The 14,158-nt window shown below is 33.7% G+C and overlaps 1 protein-coding gene across 1 annotated transcript; it reads left to right on the forward strand.

Annotated features, from left to right (window-relative positions):
* The first annotated feature begins 6,405 nt into the window (after positions 1–6,405).
* Positions 6,406–8,184, forward strand: LOC116140368. Its single transcript, XM_031426012.1, has 3 exons — positions 6,406–6,611; positions 6,708–6,845; positions 8,048–8,184. The coding sequence occupies exons 1-3, from the start codon at positions 6,467–6,469 to the stop codon at positions 8,182–8,184; spliced, it is 420 nt and encodes a 139-aa protein (XP_031281872.1). The 5' UTR covers positions 6,406–6,466.
* The last annotated feature ends 5,974 nt before the right edge of the window (positions 8,185–14,158 follow it).

Here is a 14,158-nt window from a genome sequence, read left to right on the forward strand (position 1 = left end):
ACCACTTTCCTTTACCTTTTATTGATCAAATGCTTGAAAGGTTAGCTGGTCATTCTTACTATTGTTTCCTTGATGGTTATTCAGGTTATTGTACCCTCACCCATAACAAAAGAGGTATTGCAACAACTTCTAGCCAGTGTGAACAGAATAGAGAAATGCCAAGACTAGGTGGGAGATCAAGCACGAATGTTGTATGAGATGCAGTGTCAACGTTGCACCAATCTAGGCATAGATGTGTCCAACTTCCAATGGCAAGATTGGCAAGATGATGAAGATCAAATTCCTGATGATGCCATGGACGAAGATGACGAAAATGATGAATAAGATTGAAGCCTGGAACACGTTTATTTTTGTTTTTGTTTTATTTTATTTTTGTATAGTGGAACTCATTTTATTTCCTGGTTTTATATTTACTTTGTTTTTGTACTTTTATATTTTAGGGTTAGTTTGTTAAGGTTTGAGATTGAGATGTAATTTTTCCATACTCTGTGAGGTTTTCTAACACATTTTGGACCCATGAGTTTTTATGTGTTTTGACAGATACTGCTATTGAAGAAAACAATGATGGGATATCCAGATTTTGTGCCCATTTTGATCTTCACGGATTAATCAGGGGAGTATCTCATAACCTTAAGCTTGTTTTTCTACTCCTATGTTCATTATTGTTTGACATTGAGGACTATGTCACTTTCTGTTTGGGGGTAGAGAAAAAATTTGAAAATTTTTGTGTGTTTTAATTGACTTTTTCTTTGTGTGTTTTATGGTTTTTGTGTTGTGTGTTATGATTTTGTATGTTTGTTGTTATTTTTGTTGCCTAGATGATTTGCATAAGTCCATGTTGAGATTTTGATTATTGGAATATTATTTATGGAAAATGTGAAGCGTTGCTTCAAGTTTATGTTGGTTGACTTGATTTAGCTTGAGGTTCGTTGAGTGGTTCAACCACCATGTTCATTATTTTGGCATGCTTAGAAACATTTTATGTAGCTATGTGAAGTCTTGATAATGTTGGCAGACTCTAGAACCTAGTTGAGAGGTCTTGAGGCGAAATTCTAGGATTAGACATTGTTGAGGAAATAATTTAGGCAATTTTTCGGAACGTTTGAGCATTTCTAGCCAACCCATGAATGAATTGTCCCTAGTCACCCGTTTGAGCCTTTTGATATTTTTGCCTTAGTTTTCTTTCATGCAACTAAATTGCCAAACCCCTTTACCCTAAACACTTTTTCATACCTTTTAAGAGAACTGTGAACCATGTGTATAACATAAAAGAGCTTTGGAGGTGTGTGAATAAGTAAGGGATCAAAAAGTTCAAGTTTGGGGATTGTGAAAAGGGCAATAAGAAAGGGTAAGTGACTCCAATAGTGTTGTAAAAAATTAAAAAAAAAAAAAAAGAAAAAAAAACTCTGTATATAGTTTTAATTTATATTCTTGGTTTACTTATGCATTTCCATTACAAAAACAAGAAATGCATAAGTTTGGGGGTTGTAAAAAGGGTTGATACTTTTGGTTGGTGATTGAGAAAGAAAATGGGATCAATGTAGCTCTTTGTGTTTGCATGAGGAAAACCGAGTTTTCTTGCTTTGTTTTTCCTATCTTTTCTTTGGAGCTATTTACCCAAGCCTAACGTTACAAGCTTACAAATACCTTTTGATCCTTAGCGATGTCTAGCCTACATTAGTGGAGAGTAGTTCAATACATAGGCTTATGAAGTCTACCACCATTTAATAAACTTTACATTTTTGTATAAAATAATCCGAGAAGTTGAAAGGTGGATTGAAGTGGGGATTACCTACTTAGGGGACAAATAGAGAAAGATAGTCAATTCAATTTATGACTTTTTGGAGTGCTAAGCATTTTCTTGTAATAATGTATCAACAATTTTTTAGACTTGCATTTGCATTCAATTCTAGGCATCTCTTTTGTGTTTGATTTTAATTTTCCTTTGCTATTTCAGTTTTATGTTGTTTTTCTTTTGTTTCAATTTGTTTTTTATGCTCGAGGATGAGCATACCTTAATTTGGGGGTATTTGATAATCTTAGGATTATACTATTTTCTATTTGATTATTGTAGGATTTTTGGATACTTCTTATGAGTTTTGTGCCTGAATTGTTACTTAATCCTACATATTTTATGTTTCAGGCCAAAACGTGCAGTTGGAGTGAAACAAAGCAAAAATAGTTTTTGGATCCGAAATCGAGCACAATTCAGAAGATCGAGGAAATTCTGATGCTGATTGGAAGCACCCACGAAGTTTGTTCCTATTGGAGATCAAGAAGATTGAAGAATCAAGTGAAGAAGCAAGCAGAGGGTAGTTCTGTAAATTCAATAAAGAAAATAAGAACTTCGCCGCGGCAAGATACCTCTGGAATCACATAGTTCTACTCAAGTCGAAGCCGCAGCGACATTTCTTCTTTGCCGCGGTGAAAACTAAAGTTTTATGTTTTGTAAAAACGGGGTGTTTTCCTTTTATAGCGTTTTGTCCTAGGGTTTTTGGCTACTATTTAAACAAGAGTTAGGCCATTTTTTAGAGGAGGCCGACATTTTAGGAAATAGGAAGAGGAGAAGAGATTGGAAAGATTTGGGTCTCCAAATTAGAGTAATTTTGCTAAATTACTGTAATAATAAAATTGGACATAGGCTACAACCTCAATAAATTTAATTACATAGCAAAATTACCAATATGCCCATTCATCTAAAAGACGAATATACCATTTCAAAAAGTCACCATCCTTAAACTGTCTTCTAAGTGTGTGACCCATAGGCTCCTTATCATATGGTAGTGAGTAGTATCACCGATTGACACCAATCAATCTTCTCACTATGCACAGACTAAGATTGGCCCTTAGCAAGCCATCATGGCCACCCGATAGATTCGAATTCAGCGAAATAGTTACCTATCAACGATATGGTTACCGTGCAATCAAATCATTTCATCATACGTTATCTCATCGAGGCTGAGGTACAGAACTAGTGTCAACCTCAGTTATCCTCGATATCTTTTATTTAGTTACTGGACCAATGATTAGAATAATAAATTGGATTGAGTAACAACTCAATCCTACGGTGGTCATAGATTTAATGTCATTGCCATTCACTGAATTGCATCGTGAGATAACTTCTCCTATACCCAAGAGTGGTGAATCCTTTGTCAATCCACCATAGTCTTGATACACTCCTTGATGTAGCCAATCACTACTGTATTGATAACTCTGAATAGAACTACGTTGGGCTACTGTCAAACTACACCAATCGGTGCACAAGGCACTCCGGTGATCTCAAGTCTAAAGATCACATGCACCACCATTCGTTAGAGGATTTATTCCATAGACACTAGGGTTACCATCTATATTGAATCCTCTGATGGGCCTGTTTAGTGAACTTGCCTACAGCAAACACCCATGTGTTGCACCAGGTTGTCGGTAAATAACATTGACAAGTGAGATCAGTCACTACCTTTCGACAGGGTTGTTCAACACTATGATAGCCTTACCATATTATCTGTGTCCTTGGTCAAAATAATACTAGGGCTACGGACATTTCTAGAATGGCCACCATATGTGCTCAAGGGTTCTCTCTATCAAGATTTGAAACACTTGATACCCTCGTCACGATTCTACCATTCTAAGGACATATATTAATACATACAATTATGATTTACATGATATAGTAGAAAACGTCTTTTATTGATTAATAAACATTATTACAAAGAGTCAATTCTACAATAATTGATTGGCTCTAGGACACCTACTCTAACAGTACATGGGTCGCTATTACAATAAAGTGCACAAGTAAGGGTTGATCTCACAGAGAGTTGAGTTATCAATTAATATAATATTGTGCAAAAACAACTAAAATAATGAAATCAAGTGAGATAATAAAATTACCCAACAACTTAATCAAGTCCAAATTAACTAAAACTCAAGTAGGAATAACAAAAATACTAAAAATAACAACTAAGATAAAAACGTGATCTAAACAAATGATCCAACAATGAGAAATGGTCTAGTGTATCAAATTTCAACATAATTATCCTACTTTATGTTATTAATCTAACTGATGTTTCTCAATCCAAATCTTAGGGTCAATACTTACCAAGGTAAGGTCATGCCGTGGCCAACATGATCAACTGAGTGTTTTCATCATCCAAACTAGCTAGTGGTGTGTAGCCTAGTCTAAATAACAAAAACCCATTATGCATAAAAGTACCAAAAACGAACACAAACCAACTTACACCTATCGAGGGCATTGCACAAACATAAATCAATTGTTCATCAAAGCAATATGAGATTAGCTAGTGGCATATAGCCTAACCTCAACTCATATGGTCAATCAATCAACTATTAAACACAATCAGACATCAACAACGATCAAATATCAAGAGATATTCAAGATTGGCTAGTGGTGTATAGCCTAACCTTGACTCATACAACCATTCAACCATAAATCAAAGACAATCACACAATAATGATGATTAATCAACTCAATAAACATAAATGAATAAAACTAAGATACCATTGGATCAATTAAACATTCGATTAAACAATAAACATAAAGTAGTCTAATTAGATTACATTGGATACACTAGGAAAGAGTCTAGCTACTCATAATAACAAGGAAACAAACCTTGATCTCACCCATAAACATTTGGATATGAAATCCACTCAAGATGATAAAGATTTATCCTACAATAATCAATCACTCCCTCCTAAGTTTTCCAAAGTTACAAAATGTGTTTTGAAAACCTAATAATAATGAAAATTGGATTAAAGTTGCCTTTATATAGTTTTTACGCAAAATGACAAAATTTTAAATATTGGTCGCCAAAATTAGAGTTGAAAATGTGGAGTTTTTCCAAATATCGTGATTTGCGCCACGGCGCAATTGATTGGTGTTGCGGCGTGGCTTCAGGCGATTTTTCTTCAAGAAAAACCCTATCACGTCGCAGCGCAATTTGGATTTCGTTGACTTTGTGCTACGACACGATAATTCTTCGTTGGGGAACAATAGGAGTTTCATCGTCTTCACACTGCGGCTTAGAAAAGTATGATGTGGCTCAATTGCTGAATTTCACTCTTTTTCCGCTCACCTTGATTTATCTGCACTCGACGGGTCCAGGATGTCCGAACACCAACACAAGCACAAATAATCCATCTATTTCACCTAAATACCTGAAAACACAACAAAACCCGTGATTCTAGAAGATAACAAAATAAGTAAGGAAACTCATCCTAAATAATGCGTTGCACCTTGAATTCCTTACAATTTCACCCCCAAATCACAAAATAAATTCGCATGTTCATCACTCAACAATTCTCCCAAGAGTCAACTGATTATCTTTGGTTGGCGTGTTTTTGTCTTGGCGATTTAGTCGGTACGAAAATTTGCACCAACAGAAATTGTGTCAAGGACTTAAAGGTAATATTAAATAATATTAAAGTGTTAATATTAAATAAAAATTGTTTCAAGGGCTTGAAAATAATATTGAACTTGTATTAAGAGGTTAATATAGGATTCAAATTACTTCAAGGACTTGAGAAAAGTTTCAAATTTTTTCAAAATGTTCCAAGTATATATATGCCTTTATAATCCCATTTGACCTAATTTTTAAAGAAAAAAATATCTCACTCCCAAAGAAAAAAAAATTCGGCCATCTCTTCTTCTTGCTTGGGTAGACTTGCTTTGAGGATTTTCATGGTTATTTGAAGATCTTTCAACTCCAATCAAAGCTTCAAGTATTGTAAAGCTTTAAAAAGTAACAATTTCCACCCAACAAAGTTTATATTACACGCCTATTGAACCTTAATTCATGTCATACCTTTTTTCATCAGTTTTACCCCTAATAAGCATGTATTCTATCAACTTGGGTGGTTGGGGGTGATTTTGTTAAAATTTAAACATTTACTGTAGTTGGGGTGTTTTAGAAAAATCTCAAATATAGGGGATTAAAAAATAGTTAAAATAATAATAATAATAATAATAATAATATTTAAAAAGAGAGGCAATTTAATAATTTATATAACATTCTTACAAATTTATCCTAATCTAAGTAAATATATTTAATATAACATTTTCAATAATATAATATTTCTCATTAATATAATAATCTCTGAATTAAACGTACCCTCAAAACCATCTTGATAGAGGTTTATAATACTTTTAAAAGATCATGGGGAAGTTTAAAACTTTCTCCATATACTTATATCCAAAAGGAGTTGTCTTAAAAAAAGAAGAATATGATAGATTATGAGGAAGTGGGCGGTTGGATATAAAAGTGATTACAATTATTAATACTTTAATGCATTATGTTTAAAAAGCAATGAGATGAGACCCATTACCATTATCTAGTGAAAGTGGGATTCTAATTCTCATTCCAGCACCAACACAACACAGCACAACTCAACCAAGTATTCTCTTCTGCGCTATTCTTTCTTACAATGTCTTTCCTTCCTTTTCTTTTCTCAAATGCTGGGTGGGTCCCTCCATCACTCACTTCACTTCATAATCATAATCCCATTCTTCAATTGCTTTCTTATACTACTTGTGCTTCCTCCGCCTTTTCTTTTCTTTTCTCAGGCTGAAGTTACTGCACAAGTCATGCCTAAATCAGGTTCTTTTATTTCTGTTATTTTTATTTTCTTATTTTTGTCATCTAGTGTAATTTAATTTTATTTCTAACTTGGAATAATGATTTGAGTTTCAAAAGGTGGCAAGAGAGTGGTGTACGAATGTTGGTGGGAAATTAAAAGTAGTTACCAGTTTGGAGCAAAGCTAATGATAAAATGTTTCATACTCCTTATCTTATTAAGTTTCAGTCTTTCATCCAAGGAGCCTGATGTTGAAGGTATAATAAACTATAACTTCTGTTTCAATCTATATTCTAGTTTGATTTTGTTGTGTATTATGCAAACTAGACGATAATATGTTTTGAAATTTTAAGATGCTGTTGGTTATGTTCATTGAGTGCTATTCATGAGACTCTGTTTCATCTAATTTACACATTGCACACACTTCTTATTTTATCCAAGATATTTTTATGTTCATTTAGAGTTGATTATTTCATTGAGCTACCTTGTGTTTGAAGTGATTATGTATCAGTTTTTTTCTAGGCAAAAGCATTAGGTCATGAAATTGTTGAAAATTTAATAACTCAAGAACCAATCAAACAAATGACTAACGAAGACCTAAAGAAAAAATCATTTTTTACTCTATGTTAAGCCTTCTGAGGCATTTTGTATGACAAAAGGAGCAGTAAATGTATCATCATTTACAACATCAGTAGTTGGTGTATAATGTTTATCCTATGATAGTTGGGGATATACTGTATTAACAATTGATGCAAAGTTTTCAATGCAGCTTCATACTTCTACTGCTTATTCACTTCTTTTCCATTCAGAAAAAAAAAGTTCCCAATTTTTGTTTACTCCGTTATAACTGAAGTATCTTAAAATTGTTGGCCTTGCATCAATTACAGTTGATAAAATCACTGACAAGAAACTTGAAGCTGTTGTGAGAATTTAATAACCTCAAAATTTTAATAAGATTTGTGCTACTCTGTCGACTCTAAAAGCTTCAATGTTGTGTTTGCACCTTTTTCATAAGTTGTTGTCCTAATTCTTCAACATCGACCTTCCATCTTAACATTTGACAATCTACTATGTTTTTGCACCTTGTAGCTTTTGAACAATTGCATTTATCTATTGGCATTTAAACTCAAACTGGTAACTTCATGCCTTAATGATGCAGGAATGAGATATTGTTGGCATTCTAATTCCTAGGGCAATAAAATCTAGGCTAACATTAACCAAACGCAATTTAGCTTGTAGTGATGCTCTTATAAAAATGATAAATACATTCCAAGTTCTTGGATAAAATGTGAAAAACTTATATAGTTACCGAGAAACTTAAAGCCCTTTAATAGAAAGTCAACTAGCTCTTTATTTGAATGATTGTATGCATTATAGATTCTTGCTGCGAGCCATTACTAGTGAGCTCAATGATTGTTTTGTATGATTAACAAGGTTTTATGCTTCTGTTATCTGTCAGGCGAAGCTTTGATGGAGATTTTAAGGACTCTCAATGATACTGGTGGTCGTATAACAGATTGGAATGATCATTTTGTGAGCCCTTGTTTTAGTTGGTCTCATGTCACTTGCAGAAATGGAAATGTCATGTCCCTGTAAGTCAAATAGTTTGGCTGTTAAAGATAGTGGTTATCATAAATTTTCTTCATCACTGCACTTTATATTCGTAGTCCGTAAGTACTTAGGGTTGAAGATAGGATTATAATAAGATAGATAACTTGGATTAGTATATATAAAATTATTATGTGTTTGGTTCGTGTAGGCTGTATAATAATTAATGTGTTGGTTGACAGTAATTACAAAATACTTAGATATTGTTGTATTGAAATGCCCTTTACAAGATTATATTGTTGTTGTTTTTGTTGTTGTATTATTATTATTATGGGACATTTTGTTCCAATAATTAATTAATGAGGTTAAAGAAGTCATTCAACAATTTAGTTAATTGTTATTTGACATCAAAAGGAGAACATTTTGTCCGGAACTTTTAGTAAGTAAGGTAAAATTGGAATAAAATATGATTACCATATAATCTTAAAATACCACATTCTGAGTCGGTAATCGCATAACCTTTATATATCCCTACTTGAATAATAAAAGATTACTTAGTCTTTATTAACTGTTGAATCAGACAAAATAATGACTTGATTAAAAGATAGATTATCGAAGTAATCTTTTTAGGATCTTATGATACGCAGCCTAAAAACCATCTTCAATAGTCGATAGCGGTCTATAATACTTTTTAACAAAAAATAGGGAAGTTTAAAACTTTCTCATCTCTCCAGGGATGGAAAAAAAAAAAAAAATCCAGAAGTAGTCAACTGGTTGACAAGGTACTTATTTCTTAATATTAGATTTAAGCTCAAAGGAAGCTCAACCCAAAAGACTGACCTGATAAGTGGAGAAACCCTTAGGCTTAAGTAAACATTGGTAGGTGTAAGATCCCGATGTGAGATCCTAACATTGCACCCCCTTAAGAGCCGATGTTCAAGGCAACTTTCACTCTTATCGACACTGACTCGACGATAGTCCTTTTCTCCTCTAGGCTGCTTCACTCACCTATCAGTTATTCGATGCAACACCTCCTCTCAAAGAGAGCACACTGCATCTAATCTAATATATAGGTAACCCTTTTCGCAACTCAAACTCTCAACGAAAAGCATCAATGTTACAATTCAAGCCCAAGGAGAGGCCCAATCCAGAAAGCTGTCCAGATAGGTTGAGAACCCCAAGATTAATTACGACACTTGGTGGGGTGTGAGAGGATCAATACTTTGCCAAATGGAGTTGTCTTGGTTAAAAAAACAGAAGAATATGGTGAAGTGTGAGGTTGGAAATAAAGTGATTACAGTTATTAATACTTTAATGCATTATGTTTAAAAAGCAATGAGATGAGATACCCATTTCCATTAGCCAGCGCACCGTAGTAGGATTCTAATTCTCGTTCGAGCACCAACCAACACAGCACAACGAACCAAGTATTCTCTGTGCTGTTCTTTCTTCTAACAATGTCTCTTCCTTTTCTTTTCTCAGATGCTAGGTGGGTCCCTCCATCACTCACTCATTCATCATAATCCCATTCTTCAATTGCTTTCTATATTACTTGTGCTTCCTCCCTTTTCTTTTCTCAGGCGAAGTGCTGCACAGGCATGCCTAAATCAGGTTCTTTTATTTTGTTATTTTTTATTTTGTTATTTGCTGTAATTTGATTTTATTTCTAACTTGGAATAATGATTTGATTTCAAAAGGTGGCAAGAGATGGTTGGTACGATGTGGTGGGAAATTAATAGTAGTTACCAGTTTGGAGCAAAGCTATGATGAAATGTTTCATACTCCTTATTTTTTAAGTTTCAGTATTAACGAAGCGCTGATGTTGAAGGAATAATAAACAATAACTCTGTTTCAATCTATAGTCTAGTTTGATTTTGTTGTGTATTAGCAAACTCGACGATAATATGTTTTGAAATTTTAAGATGCTGAGGTTATGTTCTTGAGTGCTATTCGTGAGACTCTGTTTCTCTATTTACACATTTCACACACTTATTATTTATCCAAGATATTTTTATGTTCATTTAGAGTTGATTATTTGATTGAACTACCTTGTGTTTAAAGGATTAGTATCAGCTTTTTTCTGGGCAAAAGCATTAGGTCTTAAAATGTTTTGTAATTTTACATTTTAAGAACCAATAAACAAATGACTAACGAAGACCTATAGAAAAATCACTTTTACTCTATGTTAAGCCTTCTGAGGCATTTTTATGACAAAAGGAGCAGTAAAGTATATTATTTATAACAACAGTAGTGTGTATAATGTTATTCATGATAGTTGGGGATATACTGTTACTAAAATTGATGCAAAGTTTTCAATGCAGCTTCATACTTCTACTGCTTATTCACTTCTTTTCATTTAGAAAAAAAGTTGCCCAATTTTTGTTTACTACATTATAACTGAAGTACTTTAAAATTGTTGTCCTTGCGTCATTGTACAGTATTACAGTTGATTACAAAATACCCCCTATAATAAAACATTAAAAGTTAACAAAAATACCCCTAACCCACCCTCAAACACCCCCTGCCGGCGACCACCACCGGAGGTGGCCGGAGTCGCCTTATGGGCACATGACCGGTTGGATCTTGCCAGTCATGCGTCGCTATGGCCTTTTTCGGCCAGATTCACGGTGGATCTGGCCGAAAAAGGCCAGATCTACGGTCAGATCTGGCTGTCAATGGCCAGATCTGGCCGTATTTGCTCTTAACGATGGCCAACAAACGGTCGTCGTTGATGGTCAACGACGACCGTTTGTTGGCCGTCGTGATCGAGTGTTACGGCCAAAGATTTGACCGTCAACGGCCAGATCTTTGGCCTTAGATCTGGCCTTTTCCGGCCAGATCCACGGTGGATCTAGCCGGAAAAGGCTAGATCGGCACACTACCGGCCAAATTCAGCCGGTAGTGCGCCATCCTACCAGATTCCGGCCATTTTCCGATAGTGGTGGCCGGAATCTGGTAAATGTGGATTGTTGGGGTGTTTTTGTAATTTTAAAAAAAATATTTAGGGGTATTTAATTAAATTAACAAATTTAGAGGGTTTAAAAAAAAAATATTGAAAATGGTATTCAAAAAAATGAGAGATTTTGGGTGTTTTACTGTTTAACTTTTTTGGGAATACCAAGAGTAGTATTCCCAATCTTGAACCAAACGGAGCCTCATTTTTTTGCAATATTGCATCTAAACAAAAATTGCAACATTTCTTTGCCAAAACCATAAAAAAGACAAAAACAACATAAAACATTGAAAAGTTAGTGAACTAGTTGAGCAAAAAAATATAGAAATAATTCTTCACAATCAAAAGAGCCCAATACAGATAATTATCAAATACCTTTTGTGAACTACAGAAGTGGAGCAATCGGTAGAGAGAAATGGAGAAATAAAGAATTGATGCAAGTAGTAGAGACTAGAGAGAACAGAACTGATGCATGCTAAATGGAGAAATGAAGAAGAAGATGCGAGAAATCAGTGGTCTAGTGGAGACTGGAGAGAATAGAGAAATGGGGAGATTAGTGGAAAAGTTAGTGGAGAGAATATGATAAATGAAGAGAAATTAGAGGAAGTTGCGACCAGAGAAATGTAGAGAAAGGGAGAAATGGAAAAACGAAGAAGAAAGTTATTTGGGTTTAGGGCAAATTGATTTGGGATTTTACATTTTTACGTTTTACTGTTTTTCTTTTTCTATTTTAAACCGGGTTTCAGGTGCCCAATTTATATTTTAAATATAACCCAGCACCCGAACCAAAAATTCGGATACCTACTTAAATACTACCCGAACCCGACCAGGTTTTTCAGTTACCCAAAAAATTTAGTATGGTTTGGTTGGTTACCATATTCGGTTTGGTTTGCATGTATTTTTTGTCCACCCCTACCGACTTTAGATTTGGCCATTTTTTATTAGATTCGGTCGATCGTGCATCGTTTTGACTACTGTTAGCGGCAGCCAGTGGTGGTGACTAGCAGCCAACATTTGTTTTGAGTGGTTGAATGTATTTTGTTAAATTTTAAAATTTTACTGTTGGTTGGGGTGTTTTAGCTAAATTCTCAAATGTAAGGGGTTAAAATAATACTCTAAATAATAATAATTATATTAAAAAGGAAGGGTAATTCAGTAAAAACCCCTCTAATAATCAACCAAACATATTAATTATTTATACTCACCAATCTAAACAAGCATATTAATATAGGAGTAACCGCTTTTTTGAATCGAACCGGTTTTTCGGTTTAGAAAACCGGTTATTCCTTTTTTTTATATAAAACTTTTATTTTTTCCTAAATTAAATTGTAAATATAAATAATACATATCCAAATAAAAATTAAACATTCATACATATCCATTGACCACTACTAACAATACATTAAAAATATTATTATTATTATTATTTTATTTAATATATAATATATAATTTTTATTTTTATTTAATATATAATATATATATATTTGTAAAACCGGTTCAAAAAACCGGTTTCGGTTAACCGCTTTTTATTTTTTCCCGAACCAGAAATTCAGTTTTTTGAATTTTTCGAACTGTAACCGAACCGTTTTTTTGGTTCGGTTATCGGTTCGATTCGGTTTTTGTATTTTTTTGAACACCCCTATATTAATATAACATTTCCCCGTTAATCTTCAAGGTTATCTATTTTAGTGGTAATCTTATCTTTTCGGTATTAAAAATTTCTTATACCAAACACTACGTGAGATTATCGTTTATCTTCCTAATAAGTGTCAAAAACCCCTTTGAAAAGGGGATTATAATACTTTTGAAAAACCATGGTTTAAAACTTCTCTCATAGATGAGGAAGTTGTAAACAACTAAACACCTCTAAAGGTTTGCAAAAAGTATTATATACGTTGCTAGATTATCATTTACCCTTTTGAGATTGTCATTTACCTTCTTAATAAAGTATCAGGGGGTGTCTGGTTCAACAATATTTTATTATAAAAAAGATAGGATTATTAATAAGATAGATAACCTTGAAGATTAGTATATATAAATTATTATTGTGTTTGGTTCGTGTAGGCTGTATAAATAATTAATGTGTTTGGTTGACAGTAATTACAAAATACTTAGATATTGTTGTATTGAAATGCCCTTTACAAGATTATATTGTTGTTGTTTTTGTTGTTGTATTATTATTATTATGGGACATTTTTGTCCAAATAATTAATTAATGAGGTTAAAGAAGTCATTCAACAAATTTAGTTAATTGTTATTTGACATCAAAAGGAGAACATTTGTGTCCGGAACTTTTAGTAAGTAAGGTAAAATTGGAATAAAAATATGATTACCATAATAATCTTAAAATACCACATTCTGAGTCGGTAATCGCATAACCTTTATATCATCCCTACTTGAATAATAAAAGATTACTTAGTCTTTTATTAACTGTTGAATCAGACAAAATAATGACTTGATTAAAAGATAGATTATCGAAGTAATCTTTTTAGGATCTTAATGATACGCAGCCTAAAAACCATCTTCAATAGTCGATAGCGGTCTATAATACTTTTTAACAAAATCATAGGGAAGTTTAAAACTTTCTCATCTCTCCAGGGATGGAAAAAAAAAAAAAAAATCCATGAAGGTAGTCAACTGGTTGACAAGGTACTTATTTCTTAATATTAGAATTTAAGCTCAAAGGAAAGCTCAACCCAAAAGACTGACCTGATAAGTGGGAGAACCCTTAGGCTTAAGTACCACACTTGGTAGGTGTAAGATCCCGATGTGAGATCCTAACATTGCACCCCCTTCAAGAGCCGATGTTCAAGGCAACTTTCACTCTTATCGACACTGACTCGACGATAGTCCTTTTCTCCTCTAGGCTGCTTCACTCACCTATCAGTTATTCGATGCAACACCTCCTCTCAAAGAGAGCACACTGCATCTTAATCTAATATATAGGTAACCCTTTTCGCAACTCAACTCTCAACGAAAAGCATCAATGTTACAATTCAAGCCCAAGGAGAGCCCAATCCAGAAAGCTGTCCAGATAGGTTGGAGAACCCCTAAGATTAATTACGACA

This window comes from Pistacia vera, unplaced genomic scaffold (assembly GCF_008641045.1).
Source record: "Pistacia vera cultivar Batoury unplaced genomic scaffold, PisVer_v2 Contig371, whole genome shotgun sequence".
Classification (NCBI taxonomy): domain Eukaryota; kingdom Viridiplantae; phylum Streptophyta; class Magnoliopsida; order Sapindales; family Anacardiaceae; genus Pistacia; species Pistacia vera.

Excerpts from the sequence above, each read along its gene's own strand:
- LOC116140368 (XM_031426012.1), top strand. The coding sequence starts at position 6,467 with ATGCTGGGTGGGTCCCTCCATCACTCACTTCACTTCATAATCATAATC. Across the intron at positions 6,612-6,707 it reads ACAAGTCATGCCTAAATCAG|GTGGCAAGAGAGTGGTGTAC; the intron begins GTTCTTTTATTT and ends GAGTTTCAAAAG. Across the intron at positions 6,846-8,047 it reads CAAGGAGCCTGATGTTGAAG|GCGAAGCTTTGATGGAGATT; the intron begins GTATAATAAACT and ends GTTATCTGTCAG.